This window comes from Haliotis rufescens, unplaced genomic scaffold, assembly GCF_023055435.1.
Source record: "Haliotis rufescens isolate VD_foot unplaced genomic scaffold, xgHalRufe1.0.p SCAF_2, whole genome shotgun sequence".
NCBI lineage: Eukaryota > Metazoa > Mollusca > Gastropoda > Lepetellida > Haliotidae > Haliotis > Haliotis rufescens.
The window spans coordinates 52,978,049-52,994,220 of record NW_025963890.1 but is presented as its reverse complement, the minus strand read 5'-3'; the positions used below and the strand labels follow the sequence as shown (position 1 = coordinate 52,994,220).

Below are 16,172 nucleotides of genomic sequence, written 5' to 3'. Positions count from 1 at the left end.
AGGATCGGAATTACTCTTCATACAAACAAATGTGACAAGGATCGGAATTACTCTTCATACAAACAAATGTGACAAGGATCAGAATTACTCTTCCTACGAACAAATGTGACAAGGATCGGAATTACTCTTCCTACAAACAAATGTGACAAGGATCAGAATTACTCTTCCTACAAACAAATGTGACAAGGATCGGAATTACTATTCATACAAACAAATGTGATAAGGATCGGAATTACTCTTCCTACAAACAAATGTTACGTGAAATTGAGTTTAACCCTTTGATTGATCTAGCAACATGTAAATACATGTGTGTGTGTCTGCATGTATACTCAGACACATCAGACCCGTGAAGATCCGGGGTAGAATAGGTCTTCAGCAACCCATGCTTGCAGTAACAGGCGACTGCTTGTCATAAGAGGCGACAAACAGGATTGGTTGGTCAGGCTCACTGACTTGGTTGATGCATGTCATTGATCCCAATTGCATGGATTGATGCGTATGATGTCAATCAGTGGATTGTCTGGTTCAGACTCGATTATTTACAGACCGCCGTCATATAGCTGGAATATTGTTGAGTGCGACATTAAACAACAAACAAACAAAACATCATGCTGACTGCTAGCCAGCCAATCCTTGTTTTATCTCATTAACGCTCAGCCCCAGGCCAGGCAACAACAAGTACCATCTTTTAAAGTCTTTGGTTATTCTGCAGTCAGTGGATTGAACCACCAACCTTCCACTCTCTTGACCATGGAGGATCAACCAAGTCACCAAGCCTGATCACATGATCCTTTACATGACGTCTGGTGACCAGGATTGGTTGCTGGCAACGTACCCCAACCAGGCGTCCCCATGGGTTCCCGATGTAGTCAGTTGCCTCTTTAAGACTAATGGTGTTCGGGGACCTCAAGGACTCAGGTACTACAAGTGATTGCAAAACACCGATTGCTTTGTTTGTATAGTTTATTTTCTACACATCACAATATCCCTTTGTAGTCTTGAAAAAACTCTACAAAGATGATGCGGCATGTCACAGACTGTGAATCTGTGTCACTTGCTAAAGTGTCACATTACACTATACACATAGCTGAGTGTTTTACACCTGGACTGACAGCAGGCATACATTATGCAATAATCTTCTGCAGTTGTTTGTTGAGATGAGTGACTGTTTGTGAGACAAATACTGTTCTGGTTAATTAGCTTTAATTTGCTACATGATCAATCGATGTCTATCTTTGTGACAGCACAGGTGGAGGGGTGTGTGTAACCTGCACCCCAAAAATTGAAAAAGAAAATATCTTACAATGTCAAAATCATGTTAAATCAAGGTTACTCGACATACATGGAATCCACACCGGTATTATATATACAACACAGGTCTCCCATATCTAATCAAACAATCACATATATTCTGTATCCGGCTGGTGTTAATACCCAATCAGCTTCTCCACCCCTACAGGACCCCTCCTCCAACCCCTCTCCCTCGGGACCCCTCACCTTCCCACTCTCCCAAGAAGACTTCGCCACCTTTACAGGCCCCCTCCTCCAAGCCCCCTCCCAAGAAGCCCTCGCCACCTCTACAGGACCCCTCCCAAGAAACCCTCGCCACCTCTACAGGACCCCTCCTCCAAGGCCCCTCCAAAGAAGCCCTTGCCACCTCTACAGGACCCCTCCTACAAGCCCCCTTCTGAGGGACCTCATAACCACCTCTACAGGACCCGTCCTACAAGCCCTCTCCCTAGGGACCCCTCAACCACTCCCTCCCTCTAGAAGATTTCTCCACCTCTACAAGACCCCTCCTCCAAGCCCTCTTCTGAGGGACCCCTCAACCACCTCTACAGGACCCCTCCCCTACCCCCATAGGGGCCACTCCCAGAACTACACTTGCTGATCGGTCACCTGACTGAGCTGTCACGCTGTCACTCTCAGCTGACTGGGGGGTCTATGACACGCTCGCTGACACAGGGGGCAGATGTCCTCTTTCACTCCTGGTATCATCAGGTTATATCCCTCGCCTCATTCTGTTGATTCAGAGGCTTTGTCACTGAAATCAAATTGTCACATATCAGTTCATAGCCCCCAGTTTATAATGTCACACACAAAGTCACATGTCACACGATAATAATGTCACACACAAAGTCACATGTCACACACAATAATAGTCACACATAAAGTCACATGTCACACGATAATAATGTCACACACAAAGTCACAATATCACACACAATGTCACATGTCACACAAATCACAGTGCCACAATCCCCATGTGACATGGAATATCACACGACAAGTGTTGCACGTCTCACTTGTGTCACTGCCATTTCACACTACCTGTGTCACATGTCACACTACCTGTGTGATATGTCACCCCCATGAAGATCACAGTTCGAGTTGGTCTTCAGCAACCCATCCTTGTAAAAGGCGACAATGCTTGTCGTAAGAGGCGACTACCGGATCGGGTGGTCGGTTTCACTGACTTGGTTGATGCATGTCATCCTATCCCAATTGCATAGATCAATGCTCATAAATTCCATCATTGGTTTGTCTGGTCTAGACACGATTATTTACAGACCGCCGCCATATACCGGTAGTTGGAATATTGCTGAGTGCGGTGTAAACAACAAACAAACATGTCACACACCACCTCACATTGTAATCTCACACTACCAGTGTCACATGTCACACTACCTGTGTCACATGTCACACTACCAGTGTCACATGTCACACTACCTGTTAAGCATGGCAGCTCTCCGCATCTGTTTCCGCTGTTTACTGAGTGCCCGCTTGTGCTTCCGACTGCTTGTGTGAGCTGAAACCAAAAGTTAACCTTTCCTGACCCTTTCTCGCAAAGCAGGCGCAAGACTGACGAGTCAGCGGACTCAACATCAAGGAATGCCAATGTTAATTAGTGCTGACTGCTGAAATCTGTTCTCCCACCAGTCAAATAACTCGTGGAACTGCATTACCGATGATTCATATTAGGAAAGGAAAGTTACTCGACAATCTAGCACTGTACTTTTCTTTTTTGCTAAAACAGTGTTAGCCACGTTGCATGTTGTCTGAAATCACTCACTTACACACACACTGCCATCACATACCTTCCCACTCCAGCAAGGTTGTGAACACACGCCCTGCACACACGTCGCACACGTTGTAGACATGCTCCGTCACAGCCCCTCCCGACTCCAGAGGGGGGACACCTGGACTCTCATCCTGAAACACACAAACTGTTACCTATAACTTCATGACTGCCTAGGGGTTAACGTCTGAGACCTGCATCACTTCGGGCTTTCCTCCCACATTAAGCTGACACGTCGCGATATAACTGGAATACTGCTAAAAGTGGCGTTTGAACCATTTTCCCAAGGCAAGAGAGTTAACTGACTTTAAGAAGTCCAGTTTCCACCCTTGCCGAACTAGGCTGGTATTATGGAGTTACATTTTGGCTGGACTAACGAGTCTATGAATAGTCCAATCAAACTTGCGCAACGAAATCGAAATCCGGTTCGTAACTGATGTGCAGATTTCAATCGATTGCAGGATTTGCAAAGCATGTGCACCGACAACTCGTTGTCAACACATATTTTCAAATCTTTTCATGTTTTTAATCAAGGTGCTCACATGATTTGATGCACTTCACTATGTAAGACCTGTTTAATCACAATATAGATCTTGATTATCAATCAGATCGTCTTGACTGGGCGTTGCCATTTTGTTTGAAACAAATGCAAGTGATACGAGAGGTGGAATCTGATTTGTCCATAGGAGAGGTTTAGAAGGGACATAACTCGTAATAACCACTGGTGGCACTACGATCGAGACCAGGAATCCCGGCCTAGTTCGGCAAGGGTGGAAACTGGACTTTTAAAGTCAGTTAACTCTCTTGCCTCGGGAAGATGCGTTACAACCCAATTCACTCACTAATGACTGCCTAACTTGATTCTGTTGTTGCAAGTTCCTTTGTTAAGCGTTATACATCCCAATTAAGTAATTATGGTAACAGTTCTCAGACAATCCTGCAAAGAATAGAACTTTTTGTAGAAAATCCAAAATTGCATGACAATTTCAGTGATCTGTTAATATGCGTATAAGGTTTCATGGATAACATGTGAAAGAAATGAACACTACAACCCATCTGGTTTAAAAGCCACGCTTTGGTTATGAAAGTAACCTGTATTTGGGTTAAGTCCAACTTGTTGCCAAGGAAACAGCAAAAGGCACCAGTTCAGCATGTGTTTTATACATATGCAAAGTTTCATAACAAAACACAAAAAGGCACCAGTTCATCATGTGTTTGATACTTATGCAAAGTTTCGTAAAACCCATTCCTATATCCCCATCGTGGCAGGGGATAATAAGACATTCTTGTGATAGATATTCCAGCCATACAGCCTGCTAGCAATATATACATTTCAGTATTAATGCCTAGCAATTAATATTATACCAGTACTCCCTATGATATTCCACAAAACAACACAGGCCTATGTTACCTCTTGTATTGCTGTAAGTATGTCACAGGCCGGCTTTAAGACCTTGTCCGCCCAGAGACTGACATCCGTGGAGTCCACGCCGTACACTGGCAGCACACCGGGCCCCGGGCCTGCAAAGAGTGAGTGAGGGAGTTGGGTTGTAATATCCTTATCTCAGCAACATCACAGTCACACACACAGATACACTGTCACACACACATTGATACACTGTCACACACACTGCCACGCACACACATTGATACACTGCCACACACAGATACACTGTCACACACTACCACACACACACATTGATACACTGCCACACATATTGATACACTGACACACACAAACTGATACACTGTCACACACAGATGCACTGTCACACACACACTCAGATACACTGTCATACACACTGCCACACATATTGATACACTGTCACACACACTGATACACTATCACACACACATTGATACACTGCCACACACACATTGATTGACTGTCACACACACATTGATACACTGTCACACACACATTGATACACTGTCACACACACTGATTCACTGTCACACACACATTGATACACTGCCACACACACTGATACACTATCACACACACATTGATACACTGCCACACACACTGATACACTGTCACACACACATTGATACACTGCCACACACACTGATACACTGCCACACACACATTGATACACTGCCACACACACATTGATACACTGCCACACACACATTGATACACTGTCACACACACATTGATACACTGTCACACACACATTGATACACTGTCACACACACTGATACACTGTCACACACACATTGATACACTGTCACACACACATTGATACACTGCCACACACACTGATACACTGTCACACACACTGATACACTGTCACACACACATTGATACACTGTCACACACACTGATACACTGTTACACACACATTGATACATTGCCACACACACTGATACACTGTCACACACACATTGATACACTGCCACACACACTGATACACTGTCACACACACATTGATACACTGCCACACACACATTGATACAAAGTCACACACACATTGATACACTGTCACACACACATTGATACACCATCACACACACATTGATACACTGCCACACACATTGATACACTGCCACACACACTGATACACTGCCACACACACTGATACACTGTCACACACACATTGATACACTGCCACATATTGATACACTGTCACACACACATTGATACACTGCCACACACACTGATACACTGTCACACACACATTGATACACTGCCACACACACTGATACACTGCCACACACACTGATACACTGTCACACACACATTGATACACTGCCACACATTGATACACTGTCACACACACATTGATACACTGTCACACACACTGATACACTGTCACACACACATTGATACACTGTCACACACACTGATACACTGTCACACACACTGATACACTGCCACACACACTGATACACTGCCACACACACTGATACACTGTCACACACACATTGATACACTGCCACACACACTGATACACTGCCACACACACATTGATACACTGCCACACACACATTGATACAATGTCACACACACATTGATACACTGTCACACACACATTGATACACCGTCACTCACACATTGATACACTGTCACACACACTGATACACTGTTACACACACTGATACACTGTCACACACACACTGATACACTGCCACACACACTGATACATTGTCACACACACATTGATACACTGTCACACACACTGATACACTGTCACACACACATTGATACACTGTCACACACACATTGATACACTGCCACACACACATTGATACACTGTCACACACACATTGATACACTGTCACATACACATTGATACACTGTCACACACACATTGATACACTGTCACACACACTGATACACTGCCACACACACTGATACACTGTCACACACACACTGATACACTGCCACACACAGTGATACATTGTCACACACACATTGATACACTGTCACACACACATTGATACACTGTCACACACACATTGATACACTGTCACACACACTGATACACTGTCACACACACATTGATACACTGCCACACACTGATACACTGTCACACACACATTGATACACTGCCACACACACTGATACACTGTCACACACACATTGATACACTGCCACACACACATTGATACACTGCCACACATTGATACACTGTCACACACACATTGATACACTGTCACACACACTGATACACTGTCACACACAAATTGATACACTGCCACACACACTGATACACTGCCACACACACTGATACACTGTCACACACACATTAATACACTGCCACACATTGATACACTGTCACACACACATTGATACACTGTCACACACACTGATACACTGTCACACACATTGATACACTGCCACACACACATTGATACACTGTCATACACATTGATACACTGCCACACACACATTGATACACTGTCATACACATTGATACACTGCCACACACACATTGATACACTGCCACACACACATTGATACACTGCCACACACACACTGATACACTGTCACACACACTGATACACTGCCACACACAGTGAGTGAGTGGGTGGGTGGCAGCACAGAGAAGGGACCAGTACCATGTTCCAGTTCCCTTTGTTTATACACAATATCATTATTATTTCAAACACATATTTTAGGGTGTGTCAAGATTTGTTTGAAGATGATAGACAGCCCTTAAAATGTTGAATATTTCTTACGTTTTAAGAACCTGTTTCGTATCCACTTGACCTGCCGTTTAGCGTACTGCCGCGTAGCCAACTTTAGCAGCTCCAGGCCTGTGTCAACACATGAAAACATATGAAAAAAACCACATGAAAACATGAAAAAAAGAAAACATATGAAAACAGATGACGCACATGAGCAACTGACTGGCCGAATCAATGAATGTAAATAACACCAAGCACAAACATAAACATCAAGTCTATTCATGTCACCTGAAACCTATTTATAATAGTTCACTTTAATGTTGATAGACCAGTGCATAGTTATGTTGTCACAGAAATCCACATGTGACTAAGGGACGCAACTCTTGTTGTTTTGTGAGACCATCTAACTCACCTTCATCCCTGAGTTGTCTCCCTTTGACCGTGTCTCGCTCATCCTCAGGGAGCAACAGGTAGTTGTGAAATTCCTTGAAGCCAATGCTTTGAAACATTCCCAGAGTGTAATCACAGTGCCTGAAAGTATGCACAAAAACCTGGTCTATTTTCTGTGACTTCTGTACACATCTAATCAGGAAGATTTCAGGCATTTTTATTACATTCCTCCAATCACTATGTTCAAAGATTTTTTTTCAAATTTTACTTATAAATCATTCTGTAACCATACTGTACTGTAACAACCATGGGTTTAGATGCTTCTACTTATAACACAAACAGAACCACAAATTCAACAGTACACATGCTGCTATCACTGAGGTCACATGTTGTAAACAAGAATTATTCAATTTCTCCGGGGTCAGACAATGTTAATGTTCTGATTAAATCGGCCATCATCGGGTGTGGAAGAGATCAGGTAAACAAACACAGCGCCCCCTGGTGGAGACATTATCAAGCCTGCGGTGCCGCGTTACCTGCCGATCTAGTACAGATGGATTGATCTCAAGGTATTGCTACGTGGATGTACTACGCTAAGTGCTTGTGAGAACCTGCCACGAGGGAAGTCTGGTAGCTATCACAATGTCAACAAATTCACACACTGGGGCTCTGATAAGACAGGCTTTCATTGAGATACATGTCTTGTGTGTGTTATCTTTCCTGGAGAGCAGGTGACATCGATTTGCTACAGTCAAGTTTATTGAGTAGGATAAGGTCAACAAATAATTGACATGAAAACTGTATGTGGACAGGCTGCAGGAGTGTGTTGGCAGGTGATTCAGCCATGCAACATGTGTTGGATTTAGAACTTCATGAATTCAGGAACTATCATCACAAGTCTAGTTTTTTATTCAGATGAATTATCGATTTCATAAATGATTAATGATCACTCAACATTTTAAGTGTTTGGCAAATTCGCTTTTCAAAAAATAATTTAAGACTTTGACTTAACCTCAATAAAATGTATTAAATCATTACCATTCTTCTGAACTAAATCATTGTTTTGGAGGTATACTTGACAAAATATTAATGATAATAATAACCCAATAGTTACTACAACACAAACCAGCAACTATCTACCATCCAAATTCTGTCACAATCAGAACTGCCTCCGTGGTCTAGTGGTAGAGCGTCTGCCCGGAGAATAGAAGGTCCGGGGTTCAATCCCCGGCCGCGTCATACCAAAAGACGTTAAAAGATGGTACTTGTTGTTACCCTGTCTGGCACTCAGCATTAAGGGGCTAAAACAAGGACTGGTCGGCTCGGAGTCAGTATACTGTGTCTGAGTGGGGTATTCATGTTAAACTGCGGCATGGTATCTCAGTGGGCTAGCACTATAAATCGGCATCAGTCCGGACTAGCACAAGCAGCCACACACACACACACACACGTGTATGCATGTCGCTATATAAGTGCAATAATCTTGGACGCGACGTTAAACCCAATTTCATCTCACCTGTCACAATCAAAGATGGGCTTTCAAAATATCTCCTTAAAATTCTCTACTTCTAATGCATGAATTCAGTTTGAAACTACACCCAATTCTCATTAAAAACAGAAATTATTTCACCTGTACATATTGCTCTTTCATAAATTCTACTATCAGAAAATAGGTCCAGCAAAAGACTATTTAAAAAAAAGAGTTTTCATTTAACAAAAGGTTATGGTTCAAAGATTAGCTGAGCTGCCATGGAGTGATAATCTGGTGTTTATTGCTAATTATGGAAGCGCTGACCAGTCATCCAGTGTGATCAGCACCATGCTAATCTGCTCACGATGGCCACATCCTGCTTCCTGCAGTCAGGGGGAGATAATCCTGGATAAGTGGATGGGATAATATATCCTATATCTCCCAGCAAACTAGCAACAACAAAAGCAGTAAGATAACAGTGTTATCCCCCGAGGTGAGGATGTGTATACACACAGCCACTAATCTGTCCCCGGGCTGTGTGGACGCTGCTGTTGTGTTGATCTGAAGCGGGGATGAAGGAGGAGGCTGGGACTTATCAGGGATCACTTGAGATGGTGACAACAAGAGGGGATTGTTTCCACAAACTCATCAAATTTCATGAAACGATGATCAAAGGGGATAAGAATCTTTACTCTGAAATTATCAAAAACAACTTTTAACACTTTTCAGAAAGGAAACAGAGTAATGTAATCAACATTTCCACATGCTACATACTCTCTTGGAAAATGAACAGCTATACATTCTGCAAATGTAGCTATTGTCTGTCTCTCCCGTGAGCTCAGCGCATCACAGTCCACATATTCTACCCTCCATGACAGGAATGATTATGGAAGTCTTAATGACTCACCAGAAACATGTTTCCTTTCCACAGAACAGAACACTGGCCCTTGGCAAGATAAACTGACACCTTACCTACAATGCTGCCCAACTGAAACAGTACAAGTGTGTGTGTTGGTTGTTTACTGATGCACACAGCAATCCAGTTGTGATCAGCACAGGCGGCTAGAGACCTAGACTATCAGTTAGTCTATGAAATCTTATATAACACAATATTAAACAAATATTTTTTTCTGATGCTTATGTGGAATAGAGCTTTTTTCATAAAATATATATATTCCACAGTCATGGTGCAGGACTATTAGAGACCATGAATCCAAATGTAACTGTTAGAGAAGGAGGGGGGAGGGTAGGTTGGGGTAGGGGGAGGGGGGAACTGGGAAGAAATAGAATTGTGTACCCCTGCATATTGTGTCTGTACTCGCTGTGGAAGTCGTGGAGTTCCTGAAGTAGACCCTGCTCCATCATGGCGTCCACACGGGTGTCCAGGCGGGCGTCCAGCACTGAACACAATGCAACTAGTGACAACAACGTGCAATCTATTTTATGACAAGACAAAATGGTGTTTGCAGACCACCAAATCCAAACCACAGAGGTTGGAAGAACTCTCTGATATCTGTGAGACACATCTCCTTGGGACAACAGAGTACATTGTTTTGTACAAATGACATTTCATACATTTTCCTTTCTTAAAGATTAAATATTTCTTAATGTATTTCTTAAACTGACATAGGGGCAAATATGACAAAACCAAGGAATTACAATCCTTCACGTGGGACATACAACCCATAATTCCCTGCCATTTCTTGTGTCCGTGTAGAAACACAGGAGTTTGTTAGACGATGCTTGGACTGTAGTCCAGTTTTACTATAGCGATATTACAATATTAAGTATGATTTGTTTGTTTGTTTGACGCCTCACTCAGCAATATTCCAGCTATATGATGGTGGTCTGTAAATAATCGAGTCTGAACCAGACAATCCAGTGATTGACATCATGAGCATCGATCCACGCAATTGGAATACTATAACATGCATCAACCTAGTAAGCAAGCCTGACCACCCGATCCTGTTAGTCGCCTCTTATGACAAGCATAGTCACCTTTTACGGCAAGCATGGGTTGCTGAAGACCTATTCTACCCCTAAACAAACAATTTTATGGACACCAACTTCTAATTTATGTTGTTATCCATAAGGTGGTTTATTTTGTTTTTTATTCTCCAACTTCTGGAATGCCATCAAACAGATGGTACTGACAAACCACAACTCACTTCCAACCCATGATATCGGTTACTGCACTCCTAAGGGAGACAACTCTTCCCAGCAACTTGCCAATGAACAAGTAAGCTAATGAAGCCCAAGGTTGTGTATGAGACAGAAGACAAGGTGGGGGGCACTTAGAGTTAACTCCATCATCTCTATTTCATCAGCAAATGTAGAAGATGATGTTGCAGAGTTTACGGTAGTAACTAACTGTGTTTTCAGATTTGCCTCCCACCTCTCTGATCACACTGTATCCAGAAGATGCAAGTCTTTTCATATCTCGCTGGTCCGCTGATAGCCGCCGCACCTCCTGCTGATGCATGCTGGGACTTCAGGATGTCGCTCAGCGGAACTCCATGTTGGCCGTACACTTCCAGCGCTCTGTGTCGGGGCAGCCAATGAGGAGAGACTAATGCTACAGGTGTATCAGCAATATAATATATACCGTAATCAACATAATTTGTGCCACTATCTTTATTACTTCTCTGATGCCCCCCTTGTGTGTCGCAATCACCACCTTGCTGCCGTACAATACAACATCTGTGTTCAGTGCTGAATGAAGTACGAAAAACATGAAAAAAATATGTAAATATTGAGTTTGTTCGATCAGTGAGTTAGTGACTGAAGAAGTTTGGAAGGAGTATCACTAGAGTACCCTAAAAAGCCCTAGTACTCTTACTGTCTACAAGTAATCAATTGTGGCCACCATCGTACCAAGGAAAAGAATACTACTACATTGACTGTACACAGTAGAAAGTTCGGCTTCAATGATAACAAACCTGATAATTTTCCTGCGATTATGTGGATGAATTTTTTTGGCAGTTGCAGGATCCACTAATGTCAATTGTCTGTGAAGCTCGGAACTCTCAATATCTTTGAATCCCCCTTCTCGATCTGTTCCTCGGTCAATCGAAGCCTTTCTACTGCCTTCCAGAGTTATCTCCCCTTTGTCCTCCGGAATTGCCTCCCCTTTGCCTTCCAGAGTTACTTCACCACCCAGAGAAGCCTCCGCCACTTGAGGAGCACCTGAGTTGAAGCAACATGCATCTGATGTAGGCATTGGTCCACATGGAGAGGAGGCAGTGCCAGATTCTCTTCTACCATTTCTCCTTGTCAGGTTTTCAGCTGACAGGGCTCGATTTTAAGACTGGATCAAACTTGCAGCAGAGGCATGTAGGCATGAAACCTAGATGCTCCAGACAAAACCAGGTTGCACCCTGGTCCCATAAATCTAGGCCTGTCTGCTACCAGTAAATTAATAACATGTTGCTGTAAAAGGTTGAAGGAACATGTGCTAGGATCTTGAAGTACCCACAGTTTGACGATGTCAAGCCCAACAGAATGATAAATTATACATAACACAGGGATTAGGAATATACACTAATCGACAAAAGAAACATGGATACCATACATGTTGGTTAATATATGTAAAATTACTCATATTCAAGACATATTAGATTGGTTCGTTGCACAAGCAAACAAACTGGTATGTTGTGTGAAGCGACGTTCACGAACACATCACATGCCATGCTCACCAGGTCTTGTGGATGAAGCACCACTTGTGGTCAGTTGTCCTGAAGGAGTTGCACCAGCTCCTGGAGACCGTGGACGTTCCCTTTCATGTATGACTGGACCAGAGTTGGACATTCTTGACTTCTTGGCCTCAGGACATTCATCTTGGGCCTGAGAAACGAGAACATCCAGATTTAGAATGACTAAGAAAACCATGATCTGCATAAAGAAACATTCTTTGTTACTAATTTGATCTTAAAATTATAACCAATGAAATACATATATGAATACCTGGGTAACACAAACCCAATTAGAAACAAAATCATGTAACCAAACACTGACTGTCTTGTGAAGATTGTGAAACAGATCAACTCTTGTGTTTCAGTAGCATGGGTACCCAGGAGTTGACCGACCCACCCACCCACCCACCCACCGACCAACCGACCGACCGACCGATCAACCTACCGACCTACCACCCCCCGACTGACCGACTCACCCACCAACCGACCGTCCGACTCACTCACTCACTCACTCACTGATTTTCAAGTAGCATCATGGCCTCATTTGATTAAACTATGTCTCACTCTGTGTCATAAGTCAGTACTTTAACCACAAGCCCCCAACAGCTCCTTCAAGAATATCAATTCTAAGGCATTCAGTATTTTACACTATACCACACAAACCACAGACAGTAATTACAATGATTAGTGTCGCTTGACAAAAATATAAAAGACAAATTTAAGAGCATTTAAACGAAGAATCAAAGTCAAATATAAACAAATATTGGAACAGTTTGTTGGACTTGGCGTGAACTTGACAGTGAACTATTGGTCAAATACAAAGTGATTAGTGTCATCCTGCAGATCCTGACTCCAGGTCCAGACTCCGGGTAGACGCAGACGTGGAGTCAACTGGCGTTTAGTCATTGTACAATTAGCAGTCGGTAATCAACTGTCGGCCACACGAGCCACATATTTGTAAACATGAGGCGGACAATCTACCGTACAAACAGTTTGATTGCTTCTCACTTTCGGTAATCATTCCAATTTAAGACAAGTTCATTTGCCTGGCAAATAAGTCAGTGTGTTTAATCTTCATTCAACACACTTTAAATTCTGCGACATGCCGGTGATTCAGCAGGCAAGAGGAAGAGTCGTGAATCCAACAGCTGAAGCACGTGTTTATAGAAACAAACAGAAATAGTGTATTGACAACAGCCATGTCTACACCTCCAATTGTGGGGACCATGTCAAATCTTACAGAAGCAATTTGTGTCCGAATTCTTAAAACACTGAAATAAGGCCTAAAGTAAGTGTGTAGTCCTGGTAACCAGACTCAAGGCTTGTCCGAGAAGAAATGACCGCTTGTAAATGGTAGGTTTGTATAATACTGATACAAATACCGGGTAGGAGCTGTGTCAGTCCACCATGAGCTTGGGGTAACAGTTGTAGAAAGTCAACAAGCGTGAGCTTCAGGGAACCCTACAGAAATACAATTTCAGATACAATTTTTGCCGATCCTTGCATTAAAAATCCTATAAAGTTATATCATTGGGTGTGTCTTGACCGAATCACCGGTCGATTCCAAGAAAACGTGTGTACGCTGATTGCTGTTTCCGTCTTAGTTTACGAGAAAATACACAAGGTAATCTTAATCCCTGGATATAAAACAATGCCTCAGAACAATAAATACTATTTAAACGGTAAATAAACATGTCTGGTGATTTTTTATCTCAAATTTAGAATTTGTACTGACAAAGTTTTTCCTCACCCGTTCGTTTGCCGGACTTCGCTGAAAGGGTACGGTTTAATTTTTTTCTGCGTATAATATTCAAATTTCTTTTTTTCCAAAATATTGAACCCGCTAGAGGGGGGTGCGCATTATACATGGGTGCGCACTATACTCAAGAAAATACGGTAGTTGTGTTCATTATCATCTCAACAGGGGGATCCCTGTCTGTTTCGAGCAACATGACTACATGCTAATACCTCATGCTCCTTAGTGCATGTGACAGTCATTTATCAAGGGCAGATGGTGGGGGATGTGTGAATGTGCTGGTGGGTGAATGTGTTGCTGGGTGAATGTGTTGCTGGGTGAATGTGTTGCTGGGTGAGTGTGTGAATGTATTGCTGGGTGAGTGTGTCGGTGTGTGAATGTGTTGGTGGGTGAATGTGTTGGTGGGTGAATGTGTTGGCAAATTCAGAAGAATCAGAATATTTATTGTGCAAAACACCCATCTTTAGGCAAACAGCAAAAAAAGCACTTGACCTTTAGATTGCACCTTCATTAAGTTCAGAGCAGATTGACACACACACTGTGTACATACCACTGCTCTTCCCATCCCATACAAAGAAATCTGCATGTTAGTCTAACTTTTCCATTCAATATACAGAAGCACTATAGCAGCATCAAGTAAATGCTTTCATCCAGTGTAGCCGTATTGGGAGTAGAACCCAGCTATTTCGGTGAGAAGCTAACACCTTAACCAGGCTACCCTTCCATTCCACCCTCATTCAACAGAACTAGTGTCCACATACACATGGTAACAACTGTAGTAAACACGTGGGCTGAGGAAGGGTTAAACTTCACCAACATACAGTCTAGGAAATCTTTTATTACACAATACATTTCTCTCATCAAAAATGATTTTTTTTCCCTGATGTTATTTTCATAGAACGTGGAATAGAGCTGGCCAGGCTGCACTAGATTGGTCCTGATTTCATAGAATATGGAATAGAGCCAGCTAGGCTGTTACATTGGTTCTAGTTTCATGAACTCTATATATTTGTTGTTTGTATCTTGTTTTATGCCGCTCTCAGCAATATTCCAGCCATATGACGGCAGTCTGTAAAAAATTGGGTCTGGACCAGACAATCCAGTAATTGACATCATGAGCATCATTCCACGCAATTGGAATACAATAACAGGCATCGACCACATCAGTGAGTCTGACCACCCAATCCCATTGGTCACCTCTTACGACAAGCATAGCCGCCTTGTATAGAAAGAATGGGCTGCTGAAGACCTATTCTACCCCGGATCTTCATGGGTCTACATATTCAAAGTGATGGTCCGGATAGGGTTAACCTGCACCATGTGTTTGTCAGGAGCTGGTCAAGGCTGTGCTAGGAGTGAGCAGCTGGCCTCTTAGACTTGCACAAGTCTCCAAGGCAATAATTATAAGTTTAAATCATAATTACTAGATTATGTAAATAATAAGAACAAGTTGTCTCTATAAGAGACTGTACTGTCCACATATCTAGACTTGCCCATTTGGAGCACAGAATTACTACACATTCATAGACATATCTTTCAGTAGAGCCTGGGAGCAAGGCTACTGGCCTCCTTCCCGTGACCTGCTTGTAGCTGGACATGTGATAGCCCTCCATTAGCCACCAAGGCTCCATCCCCAACACGGCCCCTGAC

The 16,172-nt window shown here is 42.8% G+C and overlaps 2 protein-coding genes and 1 long non-coding RNA gene across 3 annotated transcripts in view; 2 read left to right on the top strand and 1 right to left on the bottom strand.

Moving 5' to 3' along the window:
* The first annotated feature begins 890 nt into the window (after positions 1-890).
* LOC125381969 (extensin-like) lies at positions 891-1,770 on the top strand. The gene is made up of 2 exons (XM_048399365.1): positions 891-918; positions 1,460-1,770. Exons 1-2 carry the CDS (start codon positions 891-893, stop codon positions 1,768-1,770), a joined length of 339 nt encoding a protein of 112 aa, XP_048255322.1.
* The window catches only part of LOC124125430 (tRNA dimethylallyltransferase-like), a 51,643-nt gene continuing 36,965 nt past the window's right edge, over positions 1,495-16,172 (bottom strand). Inside the window, exons 4-13 of the mRNA XM_048400144.1 lie at positions 12,770-12,917; positions 12,014-12,260; positions 11,470-11,615; positions 10,372-10,474; positions 7,626-7,744; positions 7,265-7,342; positions 4,491-4,600; positions 3,099-3,213; positions 2,731-2,809; positions 1,495-2,044 (exon numbers count right to left, since the gene is read on the bottom strand). Of these exons, the coding sequence (XP_048256101.1) occupies positions 2,017-2,044; positions 2,731-2,809; positions 3,099-3,213; positions 4,491-4,600; positions 7,265-7,342; positions 7,626-7,744; positions 10,372-10,474; positions 11,470-11,615; positions 12,014-12,260; positions 12,770-12,917 (1,173 nt within the window). The 3' untranslated portion in view covers positions 1,495-2,016. The remainder of the gene's footprint in view (positions 2,045-2,730; positions 2,810-3,098; positions 3,214-4,490; positions 4,601-7,264; positions 7,343-7,625; positions 7,745-10,371; positions 10,475-11,469; positions 11,616-12,013; positions 12,261-12,769; positions 12,918-16,172) is intronic.
* Positions 8,034-11,569, top strand: LOC125382097. The gene is made up of 3 exons (XR_007222308.1): positions 8,034-8,172; positions 10,006-10,155; positions 11,457-11,569. It is a non-coding gene; the product is annotated as an uncharacterized LOC125382097 (long non-coding RNA).